The sequence below is a fragment of the Centroberyx gerrardi genome, chromosome 10 (genome assembly GCF_048128805.1).
Source record: "Centroberyx gerrardi isolate f3 chromosome 10, fCenGer3.hap1.cur.20231027, whole genome shotgun sequence".
Lineage (NCBI taxonomy): Eukaryota > Metazoa > Chordata > Actinopteri > Beryciformes > Berycidae > Centroberyx > Centroberyx gerrardi.
Genome location: NC_136006.1, coordinates 21,720,819 through 21,732,499, shown reverse-complemented (window position 1 = coordinate 21,732,499; position 11,681 = coordinate 21,720,819). Strand labels below are relative to the sequence as shown.

The 11,681-nt window shown below is 45.1% G+C and overlaps 1 protein-coding gene across 1 annotated transcript in view; it reads right to left on the bottom strand.

The window, feature by feature from the left end:
• Positions 1-8,948, bottom strand: part of ccdc80 (coiled-coil domain containing 80) — a 15,075-nt gene extending 6,127 nt beyond the window's left edge. Inside the window, exons 1-6 of the mRNA XM_071926353.2 lie at positions 7,355-8,948; positions 6,761-6,958; positions 5,699-6,270; positions 4,411-4,758; positions 3,220-3,376; positions 1-5 (exon numbers count right to left, since the gene is read on the bottom strand). The exon at positions 1-5 is cut by the window's left edge and continues 132 nt beyond it. Coding sequence (XP_071782454.2) covers positions 1-5; positions 3,220-3,376; positions 4,411-4,758; positions 5,699-6,270; positions 6,761-6,958; positions 7,355-8,048 — 1,974 coding nt within the window. The 5' untranslated portion in view covers positions 8,049-8,948. The remainder of the gene's footprint in view (positions 6-3,219; positions 3,377-4,410; positions 4,759-5,698; positions 6,271-6,760; positions 6,959-7,354) is intronic.
• Positions 8,949-11,681: the final 2,733 nt, after the last annotated feature.

Sequence of the window (11,681 nt, the reverse complement as noted above, 5' to 3'; positions counted from 1 at the left end):
GTTCTCTGGAGAGAGGAAGAGACATTGGTTATATATTGTGAGAGGGTGTAGGTTTGTTTTTATTTAATACTTATTTGGGGTCACAGGTAAATCATAAAAAAAACAAATAGGCCTCCTGAAGTGATCAAGAGTGAAGGCTTGTGCTATAGATGCAGTAAGACCGGTGAAACTATGCATTCTCAAAAAAACAACAACCTCAAATGCACACTCCCACATGCTCATGTAATGTAATGTGCATGCACTCTCACATGCACGCACATTCACACTTATGTGCACACACACACACACACACACACACATACACACAGGTAACCTGTGTAGCAAGATGTTCGGATTTAAACGGTTTGTTTGAATTTCTCTCCATGAAATTCCAAGGATTTTTTTCATCTTCAGCTTTTGCTTTGACATTTTGTTCCCACAAATGAAAGTGAAAAATGTCAATCTGACAACACCTCTTCTTCTTCTTGAGACTGCAGGGTCAGTCGTAACATCTGACAAACAATGGCTCTTACGTAACCGTCTTTGTTTTGACAAGACGGCACATCAGACTCCATAATGGAAGACGATGTACGATTGTGATGATTCGGTTTCCTATTGAATAAACTATGATAATATAAACACAACGCGAGTGCTCAGCTCCGCAACATTAAGAGCAAACTGTTTTCCACAGCCGGGGTCCAAACAGCGTTCCTGTGAGACAAATCTCTCTGACAAGACTGTGAACTGAGCTCCGCAGTGAAGAGCAGGAATGGAAACATGCAGAGTGAAACACACTCGACACCCACAAAGGCCAGCTTTTATTCACTGACTGAGATCTGGCAGGGTCTGATGGCTTAGAAATTTACTGTAGCTGGCATTTATACAGGCCAAAGCAAAAGCCTTTAATCACCACTCCCTCCATGCACACACACACACACACACACCACAGAACAGTGTTTGCCGATGGTTGTCTCTCCCTCTTTGTGCTGTGCAATGTGTATGATCAATTATGTGAGGAAAGCCCCAGCATATGGTGGAGACAGCAGACAGACTCAGACTGCACACACTGAGGCATAAAACAAACACACTCTCAACTATATATAATACATGTTGCTGACCAACCAAGTTAAAACTCATAGACTATGAGGTCATCCTAAACTCAACGGGAGGGGCAAGACTGAAAGAACCAGTTGTTTGTATACACCCACCCACACACACACACACACACACACACACACACATACAGACTGACTCTCCGGGCGGTAAGTGGAACAAAAATGTAACCAAATCCTACCATGGGTGACGCCAAATGAACCAGTTGTTTGTACACTTACACATACACACACATACAAACACACACAAACACACACACACTGACCTGGCCGGTAAGTCTAACAAAAGTGTAACCGAGTCCTACCATGGGTGGGGGGGGGGTGTGTGACCTCACCTCAGAACTCTTTCCAGCATTCCATCTGGATAGAACCCTGTTGTCATGTGGAGTGACAGACTAATAAAGTTTTACAAAGTGGGTTTGTAGATCCTGACATTAACACGCACTAACCGAGGCCTCGGGATGGAGACGGCTGTAAAATGTCTCAAAATACGGAGGCTCGCCAAGCACAAATGACAAGGCACATCTCATTAAAACAGCAGCGGTTTTGTTCCATCTGAACAAGTAGCTGTAAGCAGTTTAATAAAAGGGAGCCTTTCAAAAGCTTTCATAATTGCGTGATGACCTAATCATGTGTGTGTGTGTGTGTGGGTGGGATATGTGGTGTGACAGAGACAGTGTGTGGGTGTGATGAACTAACTGTCTCCAGCTTACACATCAGCTCCAGAGGAGGCAGACTTACCCCCTTGCTTGGAATGATCAACTAGGAAGGTATGCATTCTGGCACTAGTTACCCCCCATACACGTGTGCGTTTGTGTGAATCAGGACTGACCTCTGTCCTCTAAGAGCTACTGAACTCGACTTCTCACAGGACCCCAGACACTCCACACACTCCTACCTTGCCACTAACTATAGCATATTGAAAGTGACACTATAAAAAGTATTGCTACCATGCAACCCAGATGCTGAAATTAGAGGCTCTCAGCTCCGCTTAAGGAAAGCTACACCTAACTACACTGTGAACACCACAGGATTACATGCACAATAAAGCACAGCGGCCAAGATCACGGGAGTCAGTAGTTAACACCGTCTAGTATCATCTGCACAGACTAGTACACAATGCCGCGGCTTTGGCAGAGTCAGTATATATTCAGAATGCTATTGTCCCAGCAGAGATCACTGTTAAGGCATCTGGGCTGACATTATGCAAAGTGCAGGAACCTGGTAACCCTCTGTTAAGGAGGGTGAAACAAGGACAGGACAGTCGACGCGGTATGAGACACCAACCTCAACTCAACTTCTTATTGTCAACACTCAGATAAGGTTGTCCCTGAACTTCACTTGAACTTAGTCTGAATAGCAGCTGTAGTACTGTATGCATCAAGTAGTGCAAAGGGGGCATGTGAAAATTCCACTGCAGTGTAATTCTAGTGAAGTAGACTGCAAAAGGAGAATTATCTCCACAGTCAGATTTGTTTTACTTGCTTTCAGAAAGATAAAATGTTAAGACTCAATACTGGATTATACAACTTCTTAAGATGGACGTTTTTGCAGTGTAGGAAGATGGAAGAAACCTTGATACTGTGTGTTTCAGTATTTAGGAGGGAGTAGAGCAGAGTGCAGTAGATAAGAGTACAGTGGAGTAAATTACAATAGAGTAGACAGGCTATCTGCAGGTTTCAAATTTAAGACTTTACCAAATTTAAGACCTGTTTAATGCAACCTGGATTTCAATTCAAGACACATTTAAAAAACAAAATAAAGAAAATGGCAAGCCAATTTCCTGTTGAACAAAGCTAATTAAAGTTCTGAAACTATCAGTGGGCAGCGTAAGAAAAAAGGACACAGGAAATTAATGGTCAAGGGACAATGCTTAGTGAAACACATAGGATGAAAAAAACATATTTTGCATATTGTACTACTAACCCTGATCTGTGTAAATCTAAGAGTGGACATTCAGCACATGGGGGAAAAAATAAGTAGAAGTTGTATTTAAGACATTTTAATACTTTTTGAGGGCTTAAATTCAGATAATTTATTTTAAGAGTTTTTCAGACTTTTTAAGAATCTGTGGAAGAGTACAGGAGAGTTACTTTGTTTCGTTCCCTATCTTGTGGGAGCTACATACCCAGCTGGTAGTGGTCAATTTTCATGGTGGAGTTGGTGAGGGAGCCAAAGATGGTGATGATGGAGACTTTCCTGATGGCCATCTCACACACACTCTCCAGGTACTCATCCCTCTGCTGAACATACATACTGCTGTCCTCAGTGGGGGAGGTGATCAGCTGGAGGGAAGAAAGGAGTGAGAGAGAGAGAGAGAGAGAGAGAGAGAGAGAGAGAGAGAGAGAGAGAGAGAGACCATGGGGAGGCATAGAAGTAGGTTAGATCGACACATATGTGAAATGACACACGCACGCACACGCACACACACACACATTGGCTGTGTGCTGTGGAGGTGGTGTTTACATTAACCTGCAGGCAGAGGATGGGGGCCATGTTTTCCCACCCTGCCCTCAGCACTGCTGTGATAAGAATCTATACCGGCTACAAAACACAGACATCCAGTCTGTTAGCACAGTCAGACAGTGGGAGGACGCCAGTGTGCCACTCTGCATATTTTATGGCTATCCATATAACATGCCACTGAAGTGTGACTTTATAACTGTGACATTACTGTAAATTAAAGGGGCAATAAGTCTTTTACTGTCTCGTAACACAAAATGACCATAATAAATCTGCGGGGGGTTGATAGTGTTGGTGATCAGTACTAATGACTCAGCTATTACTTGGCTAGATGCTGAGATTTCTGGCTTTCACCCCCCTCTACTCCCTACAGTTGCAATTGCTCAATGATGGAGGCCAATGCTATGAGTGAGTGGCCAGTGTCGCAACACATTTCAGCTATGAAGGCTAAAAAAGCCTCGTTCTCAAGCCAAAAGAAAGCAAATTACAAAGCAGTTATATTCCAGTATTGAGCATGGTGATATATTACCTCTTCACCAGATGTTTCTGTTGGACCTCTGCTCTGGGCTGTGCCAGAGACTTGTATAGGAGGAGATAAGTTCTATCAATGTTGTTACAATTACTACTAGTCGCTCATAGAGATCGATAAATGTCATAGATTACTTAATGCTCCTTAAAAATGCTGCATGTGTGTACTTAGTGGCGGGTTAATATAGTAAGGTGATGCTATTTGAGACTTGTGAGCACACATGTTTCTCTCTGGCTGCAGCCCTAAATAAGAGATTTGCTATCAGAGAGAGAGCCAGGTTCGAGTAGTGGTGAGCTATGAGATGTGAGAGTTATGTCATGTTCTCACCAGCAGCCGCCTCCGGCTCTCAAAGTAGTCCAGGAAGGAGGCCAGAGTTCCCTTAGGAGGAGGCGTCGGCTTCTTCGTGGGCTTCTGGTACTCCTCTTTCTCGTGGTACTTTGACAGCTTCTTTCCGTTTTTCTTCCCACCGTTCTTGCCCTCCTTCCCCGCCTTTCCTCCTCTCCTCTCTGCCTTTTTGGCAGCCTTGTCATTCTTTTTCTTCTTCTTGTCGTGCTTATCGTGCTTGCCCCTGCCCCTCTTGGCGGGGCTGATTTCGGTGTAGGTTTCCGTCTCCTCGGGATCGCTGACCGTTGGCTTGCTGAGTTCATACTTATCTTCGTATTCATTACTCAGCACCTACACACAGGGAGAAAGGTAATTAACTGATTCAAAGTCGTAATCCACAACATTTTTTTAAATAAATTTCTATTTTGCTCCTCTCTATCGCTGATTGATATAACACAATAGTGATTCAACCTTTACTCAGTTCATGAAAGCTTTTTCATTTGATGCGTTTCATGTGTCTCGTAGGTCTTTCCCAGGAAAAATTCTCTGGCACACAGGACGTGATTTGTTTTACGTTAGTGGAAGCAGCAACAGTGGTTTGTTTGTAATAAATAGAAGACAAACTGGGTAATTAGCATGATCAGCGATAGCCCCACAGAAAAATCGTTAGTGTTAAATTTAAGTCTGAGAGTGTAAAACTCAACACTATGCCAGTGTTTAAATCCACCATAGAGTAATAAGTAATACAGTAAGTAATTTAACACTTTTAGATAGTTTGAACACCCACTCCAGAGCCATATCTGCTCTATGAGTAAATAATCAAAACTTGTCAACTCCAAATAATTGTCACTGGAAATTCAACACTCATTTAACGCTGGAAAATTTGCAGTGCACTTACTGCACTATGGCTGAAGAGACAAAAAAAACAGCGGTACCTACAGAAATTCAAACTTAATCAACAGAAAATGAGATGTCAAAGATGTCGCCAAAATAAAAGAAGAGGATCTGAAGGATTACCACTATGGCTTATTTTAAGTCATTTACAGTATAACATACATCTCCAACTCTAATTTAAATGCAGTTTTTAGTACTACTGGTTAAAACATAACCTTCTACCAGCCTAAAATCAAGATTCAGTACTTCAATATTGCTTTCAGTGAGTGCAAATAGGAAATAACAGGCTATATGCATTAGCATGAACCATAGGCATACCCCAAAGGCTTTCAATTAAAACTTTCAACAGTGAAAAGATACAAGAATTCAACACAGAAGCTAAAGCTCCCCAACTCACCTTCTCTCCTCCATTCTTCTTCTTGGCAGGCTTAGTCTTGGAGGGTTTATGCGTGGCGGGCACCAGGCCAGCCTGCTTGCGGCCGTGTGGGTCCCTGCCCTCCTTGTCAGTGCGGTTGTCTCCGGCCGGGGTGGTTTTAGGCGGGAACCTCTCCCTCTCTCTGCGGTTGTAGTAGTAGGGATCGGCCGTGGTCCTGGGGGCCGGGAGCCAGTGGGCCGTGGTGTGGGCCCGGGTCGGTCTCTGGGTGGTGGTGGTGGTGGTGGTGACCGCTCGAGTGGTGGTGGGTCGCTTTGTGGTGGTGGTGGTGGTTCTTCTGGTGGTGGTGGTAGGTCTGGTGGTAGTTGTCGTAGCTTTGGTCGTGGTCGTTGTTGCTCTAGTTGTGGTGGTGGTGGGTTTAGTTGTGGTGGTAGTAGTGGTGGTGGTGGTGGTGGTGGTTGGCCGTGTTGTGGTGGTGGTGGTGGTGGTTGTGGCAGCTGTGGTTGTTGTAGAAGCATGTGCGGGCCTCCTGATTGGTTTCCTTATGAACTCTTTCCGGTCCGGTTTTCTTTCTACTGGTGTGTCCACTGCTCCACCTGAGAGAGAGAGAGAGAGAGAGAGAGAGAGAGAGAGAGTAAAGTAAGTAAAATGTTTCAGTAAACAGATTAATGCTGCTATTTTGTGAGCAAATTTATTGAGATAGTGGATACTTCAATAATATTCCATGGTGAGTTTTATTTCCATGCCAACAAGCATTTTAGTATTAAATTTTCCAAACACTGAATATTTTGTTTCAGCAGAAAAAATGTGTCTTTATTATTTATTGGCTAGCTCTTTAGTAAACTGAATATTTTAGTTTAGTATTTAACTTTGCAAGTATGGGTTAGCTTAAGCTTAAATGGCTTCAGCTGCCTTCATAAAACTATTATCACTAAAATCCCACCACTGACTTTGCAAAGGCCTCAGAGCTGCTATTTAGAGTGAGATAACTTCTTACAGAACACTTAGGATCTCCAAAGAGTGTGACATCCGACTTCCTCTGGGAAAGCTAGCAGGTCATTAGTATTCGTCTTAGTCCCCTCTCACCTGTGACTGTGCCCTCCTCCACTTGGCCCTCCACACCGGCTCCTTTGCACTTCTGGACAAAGCCTTTCTGGCGGAGCTTCTCCAGCTTTCGCATGGGCGACTGGTCGATCACCTCGTACATGGCCTCCAGCCTCACGGGGTAGGGGTACCTCTCCTCCACCTGCAAGGTCTTCTTCAGCAGCACCATCCCAAACTTACCTGCAGGACACCACATCACAGAGTAGGAGTGGAAGATTAAATGATGTTCCAATTTCCATCTATTTCTTTTTTTTTTTAATATCTTAATTTGTATCCATCTGGGTGAAAAGCTCAGTGTAAGGACGGCAGAGTGGCTTATTGGTTAGAGAGACTGTCCTATAACTGGAAGGGAAAAGTTTCTGTTTGGTCTAAGCAACAGCTGATGTATCAGTCAACAGCAAAGTGCCCTTGAGCAAGTCAGTTAACCTTTACCTATTAGACAAATGTAGCCTAATACAGAGTGAAGACACGCACTGTTACCCCAAATGCAAACTCATAAACATGAACCTGTTTTTACAGCGTCAGTGATTAAAGTGTCATCACCTCTCGACCTCAGGAACTAAACTCGCTCATTACCTTTCTCCAGCTTGAGGAAGCTCATGAGTCTGGGGATGAGTGCGGTATCCAGCGGCTCCTCCATCACCTTGCCCTCCGTGGTGATCCTCCTCACCTTGCCCCCCATCTCCCCCTCTTGGTGGAACATGACAATCTGATGGACGTGCCGCTCGGCCAGCTCGCAGTACACGTCGGGTTTCAGAAGAGACATCATCAGCCGGTAGTAGCCATCTGAATCGTGAGGCGCCGAGATCACCAGGACGCGGTTTTTCCCCGCGAAGCTCGCCAGCAGGTTTGGCGAGCCCGCGCTGCTGGGCATCCGGGCGATCCTGGCTCTCGCTCCGGGTGTGCCCTCATCTTGAAGCATGCCGGACTGGCGGGGCAAGCCACTCTGTCCGGCCACCCTCCTGCCTGGCAGTGGCCGGTGACCTCCTCTTCTCTTGCCCTGCACAGCCCCTGTCCTCACAGGAGGTGCAAAACTCTCGTCCGCCTGCACATCCTCCACTCGCTTGGGGCTGAGCACCGAGAGTGCCGACACAGATCCAGGGCGCGTTCCGCTGATGACGCGCTCCCTGCCCGCTGCGCCCGTCTGGAGACGTCCCAGTCTTGTGCGTCGGCGTAACGGTATCCGTCTCAGGTGAGCCTGTTTGTCGGCCTCACCTGTCCAGGTTAGCAGGTATATCAGAGCTAAACTAAGTACAAAAGCCCACTGCATTCTGGCGAGATGTCAGATAAAGTAAACACTCAGTGATGGAAAGATAAAGATCCAGTAGTGGACCCGGGATCCTGGTGCGTCTTTAGCGCATTTGGGGTTGTTACTGAATTAATTCCAGGTGATGAAATGCAGAGTGCAAGAGACGCGCAAAACACCAATGGTCTGTTTCAGAGCATGCCTTAGATTCTGTTGAGGAAATCCACTTCACTGTCTGCTGTAGAGTAGACAGACACCAATACAATGAGAAGAGTTTATAGGCGAGTTCTGAAACAGTTATAGATCCAGAATTTCATGTCAGCAACACTTACGTTTTCAGCTGTAATCCCAATGAGACTAGGGATATTTAAAGACCATTCCGTTATCCAAACATCCAAAACTTTGAAGAAAAAAAAATCATCAAATACTATTGGCAAAATGTTTTGAACCACGTCATATATCCAAAATGCGCTCACGTTGATATTTATAGTCTAATAATTTATTAATTTATCTAATTAATCCTCGGGCATTGTTTATTTCCAACAGACTGTGAGGCGATCTTCTGGAGGCAGGAATGAGGCACCTCTCCGACAAAATGCAAGAACTTCACGCAGGCTGGGTCCGGATTAAGCTGGAAACCTGCGCTGAGTGTCTGTGCGCCTGTGCTCCTTCCCAGGCTCTCCCTGGCCAACCTGAGCTCTGGAGGCTTTCCCAGAAATGTCCACACAAACCTCAGCCTCCGGACTCTCCTGGCTCCGCGACGACAAGACCTGCCCCTGGACTGCCGGTTGCCAGTTCAGTCTGCAACACCCCCCCTTTTAACTGGAAATGCCTTTGTGCAAAAATTGTGTATCCCCTTACTGGGAGGGGTTTCAAATTGTATTGAAGCAAAAGTCGACTAAAAGTTAATATAGACTACATTATATTTTACATGCTGGCACCCTTGCTGGAGAGAGAGATCTGGGAAGAGGAATGACCATAGTGAGACTCAATGTCAAGTTCCTCCCATAAAGCCAATAGAGGAACGCCCCCCAAATCCCCTCCCTTTCCACCCTGATATCCTCCAAATAGGCCATGCTTTCCCATGCACCTAGTCCAAGAGGCAGTGCCATATTGTGGTGCATAGAAACTGTACAGCCAGGGGAACAGAGTGCTGTATATTTTTAGACTGAGAGTTTGGCCGTCCAGTAACGTTTCCCTAACTGTTTATAGTGAGTAAAAACACAAACTAAATGGAGGATGTCTTTACATGTTATATTGCCAACATAACATAATTGCAATGACTGTTTATGCACTTTTATGATGGCTCTTTTAGCCCACATCAGACTATTTCCATTTCCTCTGAAGAAAAGTAGCAATTCCCAGTTTGGCCCATTCTAATTAGGGCCTAAGTCGAGGTCTCCCAGCTGGTAAACCACAGACTAGATCTGAACCATGTCCACTCTCACTGCAGAGGCATCATACTGCATGCACTGCCACTCAGCATATAGCTGCCGAGTATTCAAGTCAATACAATATTTGTCCACACATCTGTGCCTGTACAAAATATATTAAAATGTAATGCCAGTATTTGAGCTTCACAAAAGCAATGCAGTTTTACCACAAAAGTCATGGGAGCTATATGCTCTATCATACAGAGGTGCAATAAATTTGTTTCTCTCAAAGGGCTCCCAGCTCCGTTTGTCGATGATACTGAGGAGCAGTGCCAAATCTGAAGCAGCTGGAAATAATGGACATTCCTGGCCAGCCGTTTGCACTGATGCTGAACTAATTAAAAGTCTCCTAGGAAGCCCTCAGCGGCGGACCAGTTCAGCTCCATGCACTCCCACTATGACCGCGCCAAACCCAAATACATATACATTGCGTAACCATAAAAAAAACAATCACCGCCAGACCGCCTGGTACTCTCTTCTGCCCCGAAACCTCAGAGAGAAACAAGTGGATGTCAGCCATATAATTACAGCGGGTGAAATCCTATCACATTGTGACTCTCACACACACTATAGGCTACTGGGCGGTGTTCAGAAAACAATGGACGCTACTCAGTCGATAATCAGAATCACATGCAGGTTCCCCAGACAGTGATACAGCTGATATTGTGAGCTGATGAGAGCGAAGGCCCTCAAGCATCCTGTTCCTGCTGATGTCAGCAGATAAGGACTACTGCAGGATATAAGTACGATTGCTCATGTGATTGCTTCATATTTGAGTGAGACAGAGGTTGTGCTCCTGCTGGACTAGCTTGGTTACGTTCAATTTGTCACTCTATAGTCCCTCGCTGTGCCGTCACCATTACACTGAGTGCTGTTTGTTGCCTGTGTGCTACTCTGAATAGATGAGGCTGAACATACGGAGCCCATCAGCAGAGGTCTCCATGACTTGCACTGTAATTACAGTCCACATGCAGAATCACTGCCGTCCTCTGCCCACTAAAGAGACTGCTCACTCTGAACCAGCCAGCGTCCAAATCATTCACAGGACCGCCAGCTAAACCATGTATTTTACTTCCATCCGGATAGGCCTTTATTACAGACCTTTATTACACTCACAGACAGACCAGTAAACTCATATAAGCATATTAGCGCACAAGCACACACACACACACACACACACACACACACTCTGCAGCATGAGGGAAGCAGATGCGCGAGCCCTGGCAGAGGTTTAAGATGTACTTTAAACACTTGCTGCATGTGGTGTTCACATGTGCAGCTCGCACATCCACCGACCCACAAACCCCAATATGCATCCAGCGGATAGCAAAACCTTTGAAAATGATTTGCTGTTTCTTCATTCTCTAAGGTCTACAACCTGGAGCTTTTACCTCCAGGTCAGCAGGTCAGGGTATCAGGGCTGTGGCAGACGGACTGAGTCTGACAGGCTTTTCCCAAACTTTGTCTGACTATGTGTATGCATGTTTTCTGTAGGTATTTGTTTGTGTGTTCGTGGAGTATGCATGATCATAACAATTTGCATTTTACTCTAAGACTTCTTTATTATTTACCCACGCTGACCCTTGCTATCGCGGGCAGCATTTCATATTACCAAATAGCGTGAAGAAAACATTTGGGTTGGCCTCCCTGCACCACCCTTCTCCTGTTAGAATCAAACTGTTCACAACGCCTGACATCCCTCACAAATTTCATGATCATCTGTCTTTCACATGCTCTCTTCAAAGGGTTCCTTGGTGGGTGTGATGTATATGAAATTGCACTGACATCTTGAGTTCTTGCTCAGATTTAGTGCATGCAAATAAAACTGAATGTCAAGGACCTGGTCTAGTCTCCTCTCGTACGCTCGTATAAAACAGTTAGTCTCGCCAGCGGTGCGTGGATGCATGCAAGCCTGCTACATACCTCATTTTAAGACAGTCAGGGTTCAGTGCATATGGGCGCAGCTTGGCGTTTGATCCTGCCCTATATCAGATTGCTTCATTTTTCGACCCCTGTAGAATGTATTTTTGTTGTACATTAATTTGACACTGTTACGGCAGCATATGGAGCATAAAGACACTATTAATGTATTTCTGAGGTCTCAGGTTTGAAGGAGTAGTTCAGAACGGACCGGTAACATCTCTCCCACCTGTCAGTTCAAGTCAAGAAGAAAAGCTGGTCAGCAGCTTCAGGTAGATATTCAGAACGTCAGAAAGAGAGTGTG